The sequence below is a fragment of the Geotrypetes seraphini genome, chromosome 3 (assembly GCF_902459505.1).
Source record: "Geotrypetes seraphini chromosome 3, aGeoSer1.1, whole genome shotgun sequence".
Classification (NCBI taxonomy): Eukaryota; Metazoa; Chordata; class Amphibia; order Gymnophiona; family Dermophiidae; genus Geotrypetes; species Geotrypetes seraphini.
The window spans coordinates 217,975,149-217,994,518 of NC_047086.1; the positions used below are offsets into that span (position 1 = coordinate 217,975,149).

Here is a 19,370-nt window from a genome sequence, read left to right on the forward strand (position 1 = left end):
CAATCGCGTTCCAAGTCGCAGTGACCAACCCGTTTGGACGCATTCACGTCTTTCCCTTTGCTGCACCCCGCCCCCCCCTGCGACGTAACTTCCGGTTTCTCGGCGAGGCGGCACGCTGGGGGAAGGAAGGCTGTTGGGCTGGTCACGGGCCGTTCTGAAGCACGAGCTGGAAGGTAGGGCGGGAGGGAAGTTTGAGAATGAGTGACAAATGCCGGACCGAGGGCAAGGTAGGCTGCGAAAAGGTCCCTTGTGAGGAGGCGCGCTCCGTGTGCGAGAGGGTGACTTGGTTATGCGAGGGAGGGCCACGGACTAATAGGGATGTTTTTAATTATGGGGCGTCGGGGGGGCAGCTAAGCAGGTATTAGACCGCTAAGGATCTCATGTTTGATGTTGGGAGGAGGAGGGGGAGGCGGGCATGCGATTTGGAGAGACAGAGGGGGAGCATTAGAATAGTAGGGCTTTGTGTTTAGGGGCGGGTTGGAGGTGGGGAGGGAGACTCATTGCCTGAGTCAGTCACTGCGCAGACACTGACATGAAGGGTGACATTTGAGAACCAGCTGAGGATTACTGCCACATTTTTTAATGTTTACAGTAATTTCCCTGCTCATTGTTCATACTAGCATAGCTGCAGGATTTGTTTGAGTTAATTGCGTGGTAAAACTGGCTCGCTGAACCAGCTCTGCCGTTTGTCTTTTTGTATGGGCCCAAGAATGGTTACATTAATTTGCTGCAAGGAGTTAGCCTCGGGTTATCATTTATGGTAATAATTGCAATAACATCTGAATACAGTGATTTTTTTCTTCTTCTTTCTACTCAACAATCCAGTAAAAGCAGCTGTGCTAGAGGATTTGCAGCCACAGTGCTGTTGAAGGGTCGGTCACAGGCGCTAGGGGTTTGGAGGGTACATGGTGACTGTTACCCTTAATTCTGGTCTGACCATCCAAGGAGGCACAAAAAGAGATGGAGAAAGGTAAGAAATTCACTAACTCTCCCCCCCCCCCCCACCATTTGCAGCACCCAGTGTACTGGTGACCAGCTTGGGCCCCCAAATAATGGAGACAATTTGCCTAGTATTCAGTGCTATTTGGCTGACCAGGAACAGCTCCTTACCAGCCAAATAGTATATAGCTGGCTAGCCGCTGATATTCAGTGGAAAATAGCTGGCTATTTCCTGCCAAATATCCCATTCCCTGGATTGGCTAGTGACTTAGCTGGTCAATGCCAATATTCAGCGGCTGGCCAGCTGAGGCTACCAGTTAGATAGACCTTAGTTGGCCAGCCTATGGTTATTGGCTTGTCTGGCTAAGTCCGCAGCAGTGAACTTTGACCCAGATGTTCAATACTGATGGCCAAACATGGCCCTGGCATCGAATATCTGTTATTGCTATGGACCACAGGAGGTAGCCAGACGGAGTGTATGCAACTGTAGAATTATCCCGATGGGTATGCAGTAAAAAGAAGGAGTTGCCTTGTTCTAGGTAGCAGGAAGAGACATAGGGCTCCGTTTACTAAATCGCGTTAGAGGTTTAAACCGCGGACCAGCAAGGTAAATTCTCTGATGCTCATAGTTTTAATAAAAGCCAGCAATAGCAGAGAACTGGCCAGGTTTCATGGTACATACTTTGGTGGTGGAAGTGTGCATGGTAAAATTTGGGCATAGTGTTCAGTTATAGGACTGGTGTAAGTGATGCTTAAATGTATGTTCTTTCTCTGCCACTTGCACTAATATTCTGTAAAGAAAATTTGGAGTCTACATCTGTTTGTAGAATAGGCTTAAAATAAATATCATAACTAGTGCCTATAGCACTGCTTTCCAATCTTTTTGTGCCTGTGATTCTTTGATTAAAGCCAAATAAGATTTTATGACCCCCATGGAGGTGCAGAATAATGATGTACTTAAGGAGAACTCACCTAGGTTGTGACCTCAAAAGCAGGTTCTGTGACCCACAGTTTGGGAGGCTCTGGGATGGAGAACGAGGGCTGCAATCCAGTCGGGTTTTCAGGATTTCCCCAATGAATATGCTTGAGATCTATTTGCATACAATGGATGCAGTGCATGCAAATAGATCTCATGTATATTCATTGGGGAAATCCTGAAAACCCAACTGGATAGCGGCCCTTGTTCCCCACCCCTATGTATAGTAAGTGTCTTATACTATTACTACTTATCATTTTATAGTGCTGCCAGATGCATGTTTATGGTAGGATATACACAATGATGTTAATTCTAACAACCCAACTGGTTGATAGACTGAGAATTGGTTTTGGCACTGTTGACTGAGGCAACAATGATGCATGGAGGTGCCTTGAAACCACTCATGGGGTTTAGTGTTATCCTGGGGACTACCAGCCCATTGGGTTTTCAGAATACCCACTATGAATCTGCATGTACTGATTCTTATTTACAGATTTATCTTTTGCACATTTATTGTGGATGTTCTAATAACTTGGCTAGCTGTGTGGTCTCCAGGTCATTTAGCTGTGCAGGAGAAGCACTAGACTAGAGCTTTACAATGCTTTAATCCTGTGTTCTTCAACTGCCGGTCCGCAGAAATTTCCTGCCAGTCCACAGGGTCAGCAGGTGCAGTGTTCTTCAACTGCCAGTGATCGATGTAGCGTTATCTTCAGGCCGGCTCCCTCTTTCTCACTGCCATAGTGCACAAAGCCACGGGCAACGGCTCCTACACGCATCCTGCGCCTGAACCGGAAGCCTTCTTTCTGACATCGCAACGTCAGAGGGAAGGCTTCCAGATAAGGCGCAGGACGTGTGAGGAGCCACTGTCTGCGGCTTTGCGCATTGCCTGAGGAAGAGGGAGCCGGTCTGAAGATAACACCGGGTGCGGCATAAAAGACCAGACAGGAGCAGGCCAGAAGGTAAGGCACAGCATAGAGGGAGGGAGACAACAAAGGTAGGGGGAATGATTTTATTTATGAATTTAGTGATTGAATTGTGTCAATTTGCATAGGGGTTATATGTGTTCTGGTAGGAATGAATGGTTTAATTTTGTGGTTAACCATTATGTGTTGTTAATGCGATTATATTGTGTGTATCTATGAAAAATGAATGGAAAAAATAGTGTTACAATTAGTACTATTATGGGGGCGGAGTCTGGCCCACGACTTAGACCAGTGTTCTTCAACTGCTGGTCCGTGGACTGGTGCTGGTGCACAAAATAGTTCTTTTATTTCCGCCAGTCCAAAGGTGTAAAAAAGGTTGAAGAACAGAGCTTTAATCCATTAGAAGGATAGCAATCTTGGGTTAAATACATCACTGCAAAGGCATGCTTTCTTATATTCATAAAGCGTTAATAAAAAAATAAGGCAGAACAAAAAATATCCCTGAGGTAACAAGATTTGTCAAAAGTGCTTTCAGTCCATAGTGCTTCAACCGTGTGGAGTGAATCTGTTGTCCTCTTTGTGGCTGCAGATAGGTGAAGTGATTGGTGCTGAATGTGAGAGAAAATCTGTGTTCTAACCTAGGTGATCTGTTAATGACCTCGGGTGCTGCCAGCAGATCAGAGGATGAGGAATCAATGGCAGGACAGAAAAGGAGCATATCGCAGGTATCGGGAGTCATTCCCAAACGCAGGAGTTCATCTAGGTAAGATGCTTAACCTCGGGTAAGAGAGAGCTCTGCTGCTTTTTCTTTCACTTGGTCCTGATGCTCTTTATCCTGCCCCCTCTAGGTTTATCAAGAGGAAAAAGTTTGATGACGAGTTGGTTGAAAGCAGTCTTGCTAAGTCTTGCAGCAGAGCAAAGGGCCCAAGTGGCATGGAGCCAGGACGCTGCTCAGGGAGTGAACCTTCATCTAGTGAAAAAAAGAAAGTAAGTTTGAAACTCAAATGTGGATCTCCTAGGGCAAATGTCTGTAACCTTTTCAAAACACAAGACCTATCTCACATTTTTGATTTTATTGTTGTTTTGATCCATAATATCCCGAGAGCCAGATTCCTGTTGTCATCCGTGATACTCATTTAAATTGCTGCCATCTCCAGCATTATGTTTTTTCCCTATCCTCCCATTTATTGTTTTTCTTAGTGCTTCTGTCAGCATTAGTATGTCATGACATATTTGATTTGAGGAAGATTTGGTTCTTTTCAAGATTTTTGCGGTATCTCTTCTAAGCAGCAGTTTTCCAACTTTTGATGAAACAAAAGTCATGGAGTTAATTCTAGCAACCAGGGCTTGCGTATTGCATTTTGGACCCATATCCATCAAGGGTTATGAAAATGTTTTTACTTATAATAGGTAAGCAGTTGCCTATCCTGGTAAATTTCATGTAAGGGTCATTTTCCAATACAGTTAAGATTGGCTCTGCTGCTTCCAATTTTCAAGTGTGTGTGTGAATGCGCTTTCGGGTAGGAGAGGGTTTGGATTGGTTCTTTACTGGTCTGGCAGACCGTTAGGTTGTTTCAGATTTACTGTTTTTGGGAAAGTTGTTGATAAAAAAAAGTGTTCCATAGCTGCAAAACATCTAGTGGAATAGGCTGTGCAGGTTTTAGAAGGGCTTGCAGTAGTGAGATATTAGTGTGGGCGGTGGGAAGGAATTTGCTTAGTGGTCAGTATTCAGCTGGCAGCAAGCAGCATTTAAAAAATGCTACCATCCTGTGCTAAATGAGGCCCAGATATTTTGTGCTGGATCCTATCTGGGTAGGAGTAGGTTGGAGATGCCGTTGAATGTTTCCATTTAGGCTATCTGCTAGTTTTCCTTTGGACAAATAATCTTTTTTTAAAAATATTCTTTATTGATTTTCCATACTTCAATAGTGCAATACATGAATATATCACATATAATACTTACGTCAGTACAAGCACATTCAACTTACAATTATGCATAATCATTTTCTCCCACCCACTCACTCAATGATTATTCATTAAACACATAGACATAGATTTTCTCAATAACCTTACCCTAATCAAATTAATAATATCCTCCCACCCACCCTAAGCATCATTCTTTGACGTGATTGGTCCTTGAAAAATAACGACAAGTAATTTTAGTTTTATTTTTTATTCAATAGTTATTCTAACTTGAGCAACAAACCAATCAAGGCTTTGTTACTGTTTGGATCTTCTTATATTTGAGAACTTGGATTTTCAGCTCTGACAAATCGTAACAAAGAGAACGACTGCAGATGGTGGATGATGAAATGCGTGTTTGCTTGTTGACTATAGAGCCGCATTTTGAGTTAATTTGCACTAAAAAAAACAAGCACATCCATTGCATAGATTAGTAATTCTATCTACTTTATTTCTCTGTTGTTACAATTACCCATATGTAACTTAAAGAACTTTAAATAAATAACTCTCAAATTTAATTTTTTGTTGGTGTTTGCAATTATATAATTTCAATTTATTTAAAAAAAATTATAATCGCTTACAGGTAAACATACATAATTGTACTCCAAATTTTACAGTACACTTTACATCATATTACAAAACCTACATGTAATAAAATAGGAGAAAAAAAAATCAATCAGTTAACCTTAGTTTCTCTCTTCACCATGAACTTACTGTACCATCATCCCAAGTCTATATAAACTGCTAGAATCAACTAAATGCTAACACAAAAAAAATGTGTCTTAAGAAATTTTCTAAACACTAGTAATGTAATGTAATTTATTTCTTATATACCGCTACATCCGTTAGGTTCTAAGCGGTTTACATTCGTTCCATAGCACTGGACCTGCAACCGAAAAACATGACTTTCTGGTGGTAACATATCTAATTTCATCTCTTTTGTACATTTAAGAGCATTCTGATCTCAGTTCTCTGTTTGTATATTTTCAGGCATTTGGTCAGATAATCTGTCAAAATACCATATATTCCTTGCTGAATTATTTTCAAGATTTTAAATTCTACTCGGTAGCAGATTGGTAACCAATGCAGTTTCTTTAAAATAGGTGTAATATGTTCATATCATGATTTTCCCATCAAAACACATGCTGCGGAATTTTGAATAATCTGTAGTGCTTTCAAGTGGGATGAAGGCCCAAGTAAATGCCATGAAAAACATTTGTTCCATTTAGGGCTCCTTTTATGAAGGTGCGCTAGTGTTTTTAGCGCACGCACTGGATTAGACGCACGCTCAAGAGGAGGCGGTAGCAGTTAGCACGCGGGGCATTTTAGTGCGTGCTATTCCACGTGTTAAGGCCCTAATGCACCTTCGTAAAAGGAGCCCTTAGAGTGCTGGAGCTAAAAAAAAAGTTTGAGAGACATTGTTGTAGATAATGCCTTTTGCACAGCTTGTGGTTAAGGGAAGTTAGTCCACTTGCCAGGACTCATATGCCTTGTTACCAGAAAGAAGATAATTGAAGCATCAACCTAATCTTCCCATGTGATTTTAACAAATGCCTTCATATAAGAACGACTTGGTTATGTTCTAACAAGCTATTATTAGAAATGTAAAAGACTGAAATAATTAGTGTCTCTAGGAAAGGAGGTTCTGAAGTAAATCCCCTGATAGTGAAGATGAGTCTTTCACATTTAGGAGAAATATGGGAGTTGTTTGATTTCTCAGCTATCCTTTTAAACAGGTGGCTTGTATGGCTTTTTATAGATTGTTTGCTATGGAAACTGAAACACTTGATTTCAGCTCGCAGTTTGCATCTAGTAGTCCAGGCAATAGTCCTTTTCATCATTTTAATGTTGCATTTCTAGCATGGTTTTGGAAATGCTTCAGCTTTTTTTGGACTGGAGCAGCTAGGCTGGGGTCAGTGGGATCATATAACTCTAGCATTAAGTCTTTATTAGTTTCCTGTTAATGTATTGAGTAAGATTTTACATTTTAGTACTTCATGGACATACAGTATGTAAGTGACATCGTTTTTGATGTCTGGTCGACTCTGCTCCCCCAGAGCTCAGAAGAGTCTGCAAAAGCTCTCTGGGCATTTGTGAGTGCTGACTGACTTAAGTCAAAGGATAAAGAGAGAAGTAAAATTTAAGGAAAATATAACTTTATTAAGGCACCAACTAAAAGGACCCAAAATGGTATCTGCAGGGGATAATTCCAAAGGGCTCAGAGTGGTACCTGCAGGCATTCTGTCTGGGTCATCAAATGGCCATATACCCAAGGAACTCGGAGACAGTACCCTTGGGCTGCTTTGCAGAGCTGAAGTGATAATGACAAGAGACTCTTCAGTCTGCAAAGTGCTGTGTTTCTGCTGTGCTAATCCTGTGGGCTGCTTTGTGCACAGACATGGGACCGATGGTGATAGTGCATATTTTACAGGTAATCATGCTCATAGGGGGGTGCACATTTCTACTTACATAACTTATAGAATACTGTATATTATGTATGTATTACTGGCATGTAGGTGCACACTGAAGTCATCTCTATGGCTTGTGTTTAAGTGCCTATATACCCAGTTACACTAGGGTTCTATAAAGGAAAGTAGTCACCTACTTTCCTCTATAGACATGCACCTATATATAATAATAATTTATTTTTATATACTGCCAAACCTTCAGTTCAAGGCAGTTTACAATAAGAAAAAGTTGGACATAAAGCAAATTACAATAATTGACAAATGGATTCTCAGAAGAAATACAGATTACAATTAATTCAAAATCAGAATCAAAATTAATTAATTAATCTCAAAGGCAGTTCCAAATAAGTAGAAGTAAAAGTATAATAAATAAGAATCATGCTCAAATATATCATAAAAGATAAAAAATACAATCAAGTCAAACAAATAAGTTTTAAAAAGTTTTCAAAGTAAGTAATAGGATTGAGTTTGAGAGATAAGAGCATTCCAGTAAGAATTCATTGCACCAGCCTGAAATGCCAAAGTTTTCCCCCCAAATTTCTTATTACAGCATGCTTTTGCAGAAGGAAACAAAAACCAGCATGATCTTTGTGTATTCTTGTTAGGATTATAGAATTCAAAGTGGGAAGAAAGGTAGGTTTGAGACAATCCAAATAAAACTTCAAAACAGATACAACCGAATTTGAACAGAATTCTAGCCTCGAATGGTAACCAATGAAGCTTTAAATAGTAAGGGCTTACGTGATCATGTTTTTTAAGGCCAAAAATCAGGCAAACTGCTGTATTATCTATTATTCTTATTCTACTAAAGGTCTTTTTGTAAGAGCCTAGGTAAACAATATTACAGTAGTTCAATGTAGACAAGATTGATGACTGAACCAGAATCCAAAAAAGACGTTGAATCAAAGTATTTTTTGATGGTACATAGCTTCCATAGGATTGAAAAGCATACTTTAACCAAAAGGTTGGTATGAACATTAAATGATAATGAACGATCTAGAGTAACACCTAATATTTTTATCGTGGTAGCTGTGGAATAATTTTGACATTTAAATGACATGTCTTTTCAATGATTTTATCATGGGGACTGGCAAGGAAAAACTTTGTTTTCTTTGGATTGAGCTTCAGTTTGAATGTAGTAGTCCATTTTTCTATTTGTGTCTGGATAAACGATATCTGATTTTTTACTTCAGTCGTAAAAGATGTTAAAGGAATAAGTATTGTTATATCATCGGCATAAATATAGAATTTTACCTGTGGGCTGCTTAGTAAATTACTTAGTGATACTGGGTAAACATTAAATAGGATGAATGTGATGAACCCTGTGAGACACCACATAGGTTCACCCACAAAGAAGAGTATTCACCAGCACTGACCACTTGGTATGATATATTTTTCAGAAAGCCTTAGAACCATTTCCCGAAATGATACTGATACAAAAATATCTTCTGTGCCTCTAAGGCACCATAATTATTGCATTAGTTTGATCTAGGACAGCTGTGTTTTGATCATCATTATTTGATTGCTGCTTCATTGAATTAAAAATAATTGGCTCTATGCCTTAGAAAGGCATAGCAGGACAAGAAAAGCAGGCCTGGGTCATTATATAAGGGGCAGGGAGAGAAGGCATTTAAATGCTAAAGGTCCTGCAAATCCTGTCTAAATGGAGTGCAATCACATAAGTCTTATTTGTGTAGCTAAAGCAGGGAAAACAAGCTAGAGATTTTCAAAAACCTAGAAATCAATATCAGTTAGTTAGCAATAGATGCTATTAGAAAGGCAAAGACAGCTAAAAATAAACTACATTTAAATTCTCAAAGAGCCATGTGCGTCTCAGGAGCCATAGTTAGTAGCCCTCTATCTGAGGGACACTAGAGCTGTGGAAAGTATTTTGATATAGGATCTTGGAGCCACACACAGCATTATACTATGGCCTTGCTTATAAAACAGTCTGTGGGTTTTTGGAAAATTTGTCCAGTTTATTTGCACATCAGGTGTCAGTATGCACCTATTCCATATGGGGCAGTCTTGTTCATTTTCTTTTCTTCTGTCGTTCTCTGAGAAGGTCTGGTACTGTTGCTGGGATGTGGGGACTAGAATTGATGCTTGGTGAGGGAGTTGTAATACAAACCTTGATAGACTGGAGCCAAAATAAGAAACCGTGTTAATCCTGATACAAGACAGTGTTATCAGGCAGAAGCAGTATCAAGTTATAAAATGGCTGTAGTGTTGGAACATTTTGTGTTGTTGAAGAAGCCTTTGCTTTTAACTGCCTGTTCTGAATGTGTCAAAACAGCGAGCACCTTGGTTCGAGTCTTTAATGAACTGGATACTAAGCAGCTCTTGCCGCAGTCTTGGCGAATGGCAGCGGTGACCTTGCTTTTTAAACCGGGCAAGAATGCTCAATCCTGTGAGTCTTATAGGCCTATTTCCCTTCTGAATTCCAATTATAAAATTTTTGCAAAGATCTTAGCCCAGAGGCTTCAGCAGGTGTTACCCTCTTTGATTCATGTTGATCAGGCGTGCTTTATTTGTCGGTGTTAGGTGTTTGATAGTATTAAAACAGCATTACACTTGATTTGGCATGTACAACAGCAGAAGATTCCAGCCCTTGTGCTCTCCCTCGACACTGAAAAGGCCTTTGATCGGGTTAGATGGGAGTTTTTGATGGCAGTTTTGATTAAGATGGGATTTGATGAAAAGTTTTGCCATTGGATTCTTTTATACACAGCACCTTCATCCCAGTTTAAGGTGAACAGATTTTTGTCAGAAGCGGTGGAGTTGGGCAGGGGAATGCGACAAGGGTGTCTGCTCTCCCCGCTTCTGTTTGCCATTTCTATGGAACCTTTGGCTTGCAGGGTAGACATTAGGGGAGTAGAGGTTCGAGAGCGGTCTCGTAAAATTCTGCTTTTCGCAGATGAAGTTCTTCTGTTTCTTCGTGATCCAGAGGTCTCTTTGAGCACTTTGGTTTCCACTTTGGAAACCTATGGGGTGGTTTTGGGTTTTAGGGTGAATATGGAAAAATCTAAAATTTTAAATCTTTCCTTTTCAGACCCTCAGATTATATAGGTTCGTGTGCACTTTCCATTTCGTTGGGCGACTTAAGTCCATTAAATATTTGGGTGTTCAATTGATGGCGCATTCTTTCACCTTGTTTGCGGTAAATTTTCCGGCTCTTCAACAACGCTTGTTTCAGGAGCTTGACAGATAGGAGAGGATGACGATTGGTTGCTTGGGGCAGATTGCTGCCATGAAAATGATGATCTTACCTAAGCTGTTGTACTTTTTCATGGCTTTACCAATTCCAGCGGTATTTTTTCGTACTCTCAATAGGAAGCTGTTTGCCTATATCTGGCGTCGTAAGCCGCTGCGGGTGCTCAGAGCAATATTGTTTCAGGTGAAATAGCAAGAGGGGATGGGTGTGCCAAATATCTTTTTATACCACCAGATGGCTTTGTTGCAAGAGGTAGCAACCTGGCTTGGATATGTGGATCGGCCATGGGTGCATTTAGAACAGGCTTTTATGCCTGACACTTCCTTGTGGCTTTTACCTTGGGCTCCTCTGTCAATTCTGCATGCCCATTTGGGGATCTGCAATCCCTTTATGCACACCATACTGTCCGCTTGGTACTGGGTGCGGAAACAAATGTTCTGAGAACATTTGTATTTTCTTTAGATGCCCATTAGCTTGCTGACTGATTTTGTTCCGGGGTGGGGGGGTGAAGATACCATCCGTTACCAATGGGTTAGAGCCGGGTTGAGAATGGTGGGACAAGTCTGGCAAGAAGGTTCGGTGATGCCCATTGAAGCTTTACGGGATGAATTTGGTTTAGCGCACTCTGATGTATTACCTTATGCGCAATTACGGCTTTTTCTAAAGAAAGGGCTTATTGGGACTTAGTATTGGGTGAAACTTGGTTGGAAATAGCTTTATGAAGGGGAGTGGGGAGGGGGGACTTCTTGTTTGTATGGGGCACTGCTCCTACTGGAGGCCCCGGAGGATGTGTATAGTTCTCAATGGGATCAGGATTTAGGGGGGATAGGGGGATCCTCTGAGTGGCGGGTGTTCTATAAGGGTCTTTTTTCCCTTCCCAGTACATCAGCCCTTATTGAAAATGGGTATAAAATGTTCTATCGCTGGTATATGACACCCCAGCGATTGTCCCGCATTTATCCTGAGTATGACGCAAGCTTGTGGGGAAGAAGGCTCCTTTTTGCATATATGGTAGTCATGTCCCAGAATTAAGGACTTTTGGAATATGGTGGGACAATTAATTGTTTGCATAACTGGGAAGCATTATTATTATTATTATTAAATTCTTATATACCGCCATACCCAAAGAGTTCTAGGCAGTTCACATCAATTAAATTAGGATCCGGTCTGACCACGGATTTACAAAATTTTGTCGGAATTACAAGCAACGAGGAAGGAAGTATTGGGGTTTTAGCAGATGTTTGTCATAGTTGGATTGGAAGAGAAAAGGGAGGGAGAGGGAACCAAGAGAGGGGAGGGGGAGAGAAAGGGAGGGGTGGGGGGGTAGGATTGTAGCGGGGAAAAAGGGTTAAGGATCCTGTTCGCGGAAGAGGTGTGTTTTGAGAAGTTTTCTGAAGTCGAGATAGGTCGGGGCCACTAGCATCATTTGGGCTAGCCAAGGGTTCAGCTTGGCCGCCTGGAAGGCGAAGGTTTTGTCGAGGAATCTTTTGAGCTGGCATAGTTTTATGGAGGGGAAGGCAAACATCTGAATTCTGCGGGATTTCTTATTGGTGCAATACATAGTGAAATGGGGGGAGAGGTATTTTGGTGAAAGACCAAATACTGTTTTGTAGCAGATGCAGGCGAACTTGAAAAGGACTCGGGATTCGAAAGGTAGCCAATGCAGTTGGTGGTAGAAGGGAGTGATGTGTTCCCATTTGTTCAGGTCGAAAATGAGGCGAACGGCTGTATTTTGAATCAGTTTTAGTCTTCTGGTGATTTTCTTTGTGGAGCTTAGGTAAATGATATTGCAATAATCCAGTATACTGAGAATGGAGGATTGAACTAGTAGGCGGAATGCGGTGTCATCAAAGTATTTCTTTATGGTACGGAGTTTCCAGAGTGCTGAAAGGCCTTTCTTGACAGTGAGGTCGATGTGATTTTCTAGGGATAAATGTTTGTCAAGCGTGACTCCTAGTGTTTTTAATGTTTGTTCGAGTGGGAAAACCAATCCTTTCACTTGGATTGTGGTGTCTTTGATTTTGTCTTTGGGGGTGGCTAGGAAGAATTTTGTTTTGTCCGGGTTGAGTTTTAGTCTGAAGGAGAGCATCCAGAGTTCTATCTGACTGAGTATGCTAGTTATGTAGGTGAGAAGTTCCTGGGATAGACTGGTTAGAGGGATGACAATTGTGATGTCATCTGCATAGATGAAGAATTTGAGCTTGAGTTTGTGAAGGAGGTTACTGAGGGAGGCGAGGTAGATATTGAACAGGGTGGGGGACAGGGGGGAGCCTTGCGGTACGCCGCAGGAGTTAACCCAGCTGTAGGAGAAATTGTCATTTTTGCGTACCCTTTAGGATCTGTTTCGTAGAAACCCTTGGAACCAGCTGAGGACCAGGTCGGAGATGCCAATGTGGGCCAGGCATTCCAGGAGAATAGTGTGGTCGACTAAGTCAAACGCACTGCTTAGGTCAAATTGCAAGATCAGGGCGCTGGAGCCCCGACTGAAGAGTATGTGCAAGTGGTCAAGTAAGGAGGCTATAATGGTCTCTGTGCTGTGGTCCGTGCGGAAGCCCGATTGATTGTCGCTTAGGATATTGAATTTTTCCAGGTATGCGGAGAGTTCTGCTTTTACTGCCCCTTCCGCGATTTTGGTAAATAGCGGTATGCTAGCTATTGGTCTATAATTGGAAGGTGCGTTGGAAGGTTCCTTTATGCTTTTTATGATTGGAGTTATTAAGATATGTCCTTGCTCTGGAGGAAAGTATCTGGTATTAGCTGGGTGTTTGTTGAATGCCCCCGTTCCTGGCTATACCAGGCAGGTTGTCCTTATTTATAGTTAATTTAGCTAGGCTTGCCCTAGCCCGTCTTTGGCGTACTCGACACTTGCCAACCTGGGATTAGTTGTTTAGTCGTTTAGACCAATGGTTCCCAACCCTGTCCTAGAGGACCCCCAGACCAGTTGAGTTTTCAGGCTAACCCTAATGAATATGCATGAGAGAGATCTGCATATAATGGAGATGCCAGGCATGCAAATCTGCTCCATGCATATTCATTAGGGCTATCCTGAAAACCCGACTGGCCTGGGAGTCCTCCAGGACAGGGTTGAAAACCACTGGTTTAGACTATGTACATATAATGTGTAAGTTGACTCTTTACCATAAGGTTTGGGACCTTTATGTATCATGACAGCCGGCTTCACACCACTCTGGGGCAGGGATAGGAGGTTTATGGGGATTGGGTTTGAGAGGGGGTGGTAGGTTGGGGGGGAATGGGGAGAGTGGCTTGGGGGTTCTGGGTTTGGGGATTTGGGAGGGGAAGTTTTGACCTTTGTGCATCTTTCTTGGGTATTTTGGCGCAGTGTACTTTGGGATGTTTTGCTGACCTGTTTTTTGGTTGGGATGAGTAAGGAGGGTTGGGGGTTAGGGATTGCGCTTGGGGGGGTTGTCTTCTCATATCTCATCATTGTTTATCTTCAGTGTTTTATTTTGGCTTGTTTCTCTTTGGCAATGAGATATGATTGTATGGGGTCTTTGTTGGTCTTTACTATGATGTATTGGTGTGTTTTTTTTAAATTTAATAAAAATTTGCTTACAAAAAAAAAATAGTGGGGATGAAGAAAACAACAACGGAGAAAATCTCATATTGTATAAATACGAGGATCATTTCATAAATAATGCACACTATTTTTTTTTTTTCAAAGTATTTCTTTACAATCCTTCAATATAGTCTCCCTGCTTTGCAATGACTGAGTCCCAACATCCAGGAAGCTTCATTATTCCATCCAAGACACCGTTTTTGTTCAATTGCCGAATGACTCGGGTACCAGTGGAATAAAGCTCTTCCAGAGATGCAAAATGATGTCCATGCATAGGTTGTTTCAACTTTGGAAAAAGGTCGAAGTCTGGTGGAATTATATCTGGACTGTAGGGAGCATGAGGTAACACCTCCCAGCCGTATTTGTGTAGTTTTTCAATGACGAGTGGAGAGCTCCATCTTCCGCACGACCAAAAATATTTCGACAAGCTCAATCAAAAGTCAAATGATGATTTTTGCATATGATCATGAAGGAAGGCATCATCATCACAGACAGAGTTTCATGTGGAAGAAGTGTCACAGCAGTGTATTATTGTGATTTTTTGCAAAAAATGCACAGAAAAATGCACAAAACCCGACCTCAGTTGCTCTTGGCTGGGCCACTCATTCTTCACAACATCGCTCGTCTGCACATAGGGAATGTCATTGAAAAGCTACATGAATAAGGCTGTGAGGTGTTACCTCATGCTCCCTACAGTCCAGACATGAGTCCACCAGACTTTGACCTTTTTCCAAAGTTAAAACAGCCTATGCGTGGACATCGTTTTGCATCTCTGGAAGAGCTTTCTTCTGCCGGTACCTGAGCCATCCATCAACTGAACTAAAAGGGTGTCTTGGATGGAATAATTAAGCTTCCTGGACGTTGGGACTCGGTCATTGCAAAGCAGGGAGACTATATTGAAGGACTATAAAGAAATACTTGGAAAAAAAAAATAAAACATGTAAATTACAAAAATAGTGTGCATTATTTGTGAAATGACCCTTGTATTTTAATAAAAGGATCTTTAAAAAGTTAATTACTTGGTATACAAAATAAACTTGCTCAATTGCAGATATTTGTAGCACAAGGGGTTGGACTTGACACCATCATGTTTTTGCTATGTTGCCTGCATCAGGAGTCACCCAATCTAATAGTTATATCACAGGATTCAGCAGGGAGCTTATGTAGAATAGTCATACAGAACACAATATTCAAGTGACTCTGATGCAGGCTGTACCACCGAAACACAGGTGTCTCAATTCCAACCCTTTGTGCCACAAACATCTGTAGTGAGTTTGTTTTCTTGTGCCATGTTTATCTGCAATTGATCAAGTTTATTTTGTATATTGAGCAGTTGAACTTTTTATGAAAATATTTTTACAATATTAGGTTTTTTCCTTCATCTTCAATGTTTTGACACATTGTATACCCCGTGAGGATTTCATCCTTCTTGCTACGCTTTACCTGTTCTGAGTGTCTTCATTGAAACTGATAATTTAATGTATATTCTGGGATTTCTGAAGCACTTTGTGTGCCACAAGCTTCCCTCACTCCCCCCTACCTTTAATTTCAGCAGGTCTCCAAATCTGTGTCTATTCCTGTTGTTGCCTCTCCCAGTCCAAGCCCCAGTACTACTAAACGCATGAAGAAGAGCAAACAGCCCCTGCAGGTGACCAAGGACCTGGGACGCTGGAAACCTGCAGATGATCTGCTGCTGATCAATGCAGTGCTACAGGTAGGGACATAATGAGCTTGATTTTGCTGCTGGCTATTTGTGTACAGGCGCTATTAATCGGTGTGGAAATTTTAGCTCTCATTGAGCTTCTATGGCACAGTGGGCCCCTTAACTGAGCTCCTGACATTCAGATTATGTCCACTGCTCCATTGGGTTGCACTAACCATTTCATGTTTGTGTATATTCACTTCTAGACAAATGATTTAACGGCTGTTCATTTGGGAATGAAATTCAGCTGTCGCTTTTCCCTGCGTGAGGTACAAGAGCGTTGGTATGCTTTGCTTTACGACCCCGTCATTTCCAAGTGAGTAATAGACAGAAAGCAGAGCCACAAATCCTTTCCTTAGCTAGTCCCAATCCAAGAGGCCTCTGTCTGAATTCATACTTCTTGAGTGAATGCAAAGGGCCCAGATGCCTCAGAGTTGTGTGGAAATGATCCACTCTAAACTAAACTAAACCTTGGGTTTGTATACCGCATCATCTTTACATTCGCAAAGCTCGACACGGTTAACAAGGGTTAGGGTAGAAAGGAACTCCAGTGAAAGGAAAAGACAAAATGAAGAGAAAATTTAGGACAGAGTAACCAGAGAGAGGAAGAGTTACATTTTTGAAAATAACCAGGTTTTCAGATGTTTACGGAAGATTTGGAGGGAGCTCAGATTCCTAAGAGGGAAGGTAAGATTGTTCCAGAGCTCAGTGATTCTGAAAGGGAGGGAGGAACCTAGTTTTCCTACAAGGGAAATGCCTTTTCTAGAGGGAAAGGAAAGTTTCAGTTTCTGGGTAGATCTGGTGGAATTGGGGTTAGAGGAATTCCAAGAAAGAGGAATAAAAGGGGGGAGAATGCCATGTAGGATCTTGAAAGTAAGGCAGGCACATTTGAAGTGGACTCTGGAGATTATCGGGAGCCAGTGGAGCTTGGACAAAAGTGGTGAGACGTGGTCGAATTTGCTTTTTGCGAAGATAAGCTTAGCAGCGGCATTTTGAATCCGCTGGAGTCTTTGAAGGTTTTTCTTTGTTAGGCTTAGGTAGATAGAGTTGCAATAGTCTACCTGCAATAGTCTACCTGCAGCTACCTGCATTCTACCTGCAGCTTTCAGCAATGACTGGTATTAGTCCCACAGGATGAGGCAGCAGTGTGCAAATGTGTGTAGGCTGTCCTTCAGAGCTGCAAAGAGTTTCCAATTATTTCTCTGCCGCCTATCTAGCTATCTTCCTTGTTTGTTTGTGCTCTCTGCATTACATGCAATGCCCTACCCTGCTTTGTTTTTCCCTCTTGCGCTCCGCTTCTCTCTTGATAGACTGGAACCAAAATAAGAAACCATGGTAATCCTGATGCAAGACAGTGTTCCCGGGCAGGAGCAGTGTCAAGTTATAAAATGGCTGTAGTTTTGGAACACTTTGTGTTGCTGAAGAAGCCTTTGCTTTTAACTGCCTGTTCTTTCTTCTCGGAGATCCTTCCAGTTTTCCTCTGGTTCCTCTTCCAAGGTTCCAGACAGGGATTTGGCAACTACAGTGCCAACAACCCTCAGGTTTATGTGGTGGCTCAGGCGACAAAAAACAACAATGATGCCAGGTCAACGGCCAACCACCCCTCTCCCCCCATACACATTGGCGGGTGGCTTTCTGCAGGGAATAGGAACAGACCTCATCAGACTGTTTGGTGCTGGACATCATTTGGGAAGGGCACAAGATAAAATTTTTTCACCGCCCTCCAGATTTGTTCATCGATTCCCCAGCAGGTCAACCAGAAAAGGTGCTAGGGTCTGCGCAATGGTGCAATGATTCTTGGACATAAACACCACAGAACCAGTTCCTGAAGAAGAATCTGGCTCTGGCAGATATTCCATACTTCATAGTGCCCTAGAAAGGCACAGAAGATTGGAGGTTCATCCTGGACCTAAAGTCTGTGAAGCACTAGGAGTTCCCTGCTTCCGTATGGAGATGGTCCGCTCAACCATCATGCTGTCGCTTTCTTCAGCGTTCTACCTGACAAGACGCAGCAAGACCCGGAAACCTGCAACAAGCATGATGCCAGTTGCGGAAATCCTAAGAGAACATATAACCCAGCTTCATGGGGAGAGCATCTTTAAACTCACCAGAGACTTTTCCATTCTAGGGGAAAAAGAGACCAACTGATTTTCCCAACAAAATTCAGGTTGGTAACCAACGGACTTTCCTGCCTCATTCACCTCACACCCCAACTAATCGAGTTTGAGGACCTACTATATAAAGACAAACTGCAGACCTAACAGCATATCCTGAAGAAAGCCACAGCATAATGGATAAAATGTTGGTTCTGCCTGGCAAGGAGTAGTGAGACTCTGAAACTTACAATGGTGCCAGCTGCGGAAACCCTAAGAGAACATCATCCTTTCTTAATTGCTGTTCTCTGCCCTCCTATTGGACACTTTTTTCTTTGGCCTCCTGTTCATACCTGCTGCTGCCTGAAGGATGCCAACCTCTGTTTAGTGCCCTGCACAAATGTCTTATCCCCAGACTTGATCTCCTTTTTCTCAAAAGTTCCCTGGCTTCCTCCAAAGATGTTCTCTTTCTATTCACATCTCTGATGGTAACTAGGAGCAAATTGGTCCTGTTGTTCTAGTTTTTTGCATCAGTCTCTCCTTCTCAAAATTATGAATGCATGTCACAGTATCTCGCAACTGACTGCCTGGGGCTTCTTTTTGCTACTGCTCCATTTTCTCTGATGCAACTTCTGTGGGCAAGACAGCAACAGGGAAAAAGCTTTAAAGCCAGCAGCAATGGTGTGTTTTCCTGGCTGCCAGCGGCTTAGTGCAATTGAAGTATCAGGAGAAGGAGGGTGCCAGTGATTAGGGAAGAGAGGAGCGAGAGATGCCACACAGGTGTGGGGGAAGGAGATGCTTAACCCATGGGGGGGCAGAGGAAGAAATGCCAGACGTACAGGGAAGGGGAAGATACTGGACTAGGGTGGAGATGGAGAAGGAAGGGGGAGAGGTGCTGGACTCTTTTTGGGAGGGAAGTAGAGGAAGGAAGAGAGAGAGGACAAGGGAATCGGTGAAAAGAGAGGGTGAGATGCCAAACTGGAGGAGGGGAAGATAGAGAGGAGAGATGTTGATCCCATGTGTGTGTGTGGGGGGGGGTGTAGGAGAAGGGGAAGAGGGGATAAACTGGACAAGAGATGGGACAGGGACATAAATAAAATATTTAAGCATGGAGGGAGTATAGGAATTATGTTGAATACTAGGAGGGCTAGGGATACTCAGAGAGCAGATGATAAACATTGGGGAAGGATAGAGACAGGGGAGATGCTGGACAGGAAACAGAGACATAGAGGGAAGATGGATGGTGGACATGGACGGAGAGGAAATGTGAAATAGCCAGGAGACATGGGTGTCAGGTCAAAAGCACGCCGGGACAAAGGCGCGCCCAGACAATTGAGCGCAGCGCGCGCCGCCGCACCGCTCTAAATTACTGTTTTTAGCGCTTTGACGGGGGGCGTGGGGGGGAACCCCCCACTTTACTTAATAGACATCGTGCCGCATTGTGGGGGCGTTGTGGGGGGTTTGGGGGGTTGTAACCCCCCACATTTTACTGAAAACTTCACTTTTTCCCTGTTTT

The 19,370-nt window shown here is 42.4% G+C and overlaps 1 protein-coding gene across 2 annotated transcripts in view; it reads left to right on the forward strand.

Moving 5' to 3' along the window:
* The first annotated feature begins 17 nt into the window (after positions 1-17).
* Positions 18-19,370, forward strand: part of MCRS1 (microspherule protein 1) — an 81,713-nt gene continuing 62,360 nt past the window's right edge. Inside the window, exons 1-6 of one of the 2 annotated variants that reach the window (XM_033939053.1) lie at positions 18-173; positions 826-970; positions 3,481-3,601; positions 3,687-3,825; positions 15,612-15,773; positions 15,968-16,077. In XM_033939053.1, the coding sequence (XP_033794944.1) occupies positions 961-970; positions 3,481-3,601; positions 3,687-3,825; positions 15,612-15,773; positions 15,968-16,077 (542 nt within the window). In that variant the 5' untranslated portion in view covers positions 18-173; positions 826-960. The remainder of the gene's footprint in view (positions 174-825; positions 971-3,480; positions 3,602-3,686; positions 3,826-15,611; positions 15,774-15,967; positions 16,078-19,370) is intronic. The other variant, XM_033939054.1, reaches the window with a different exon arrangement.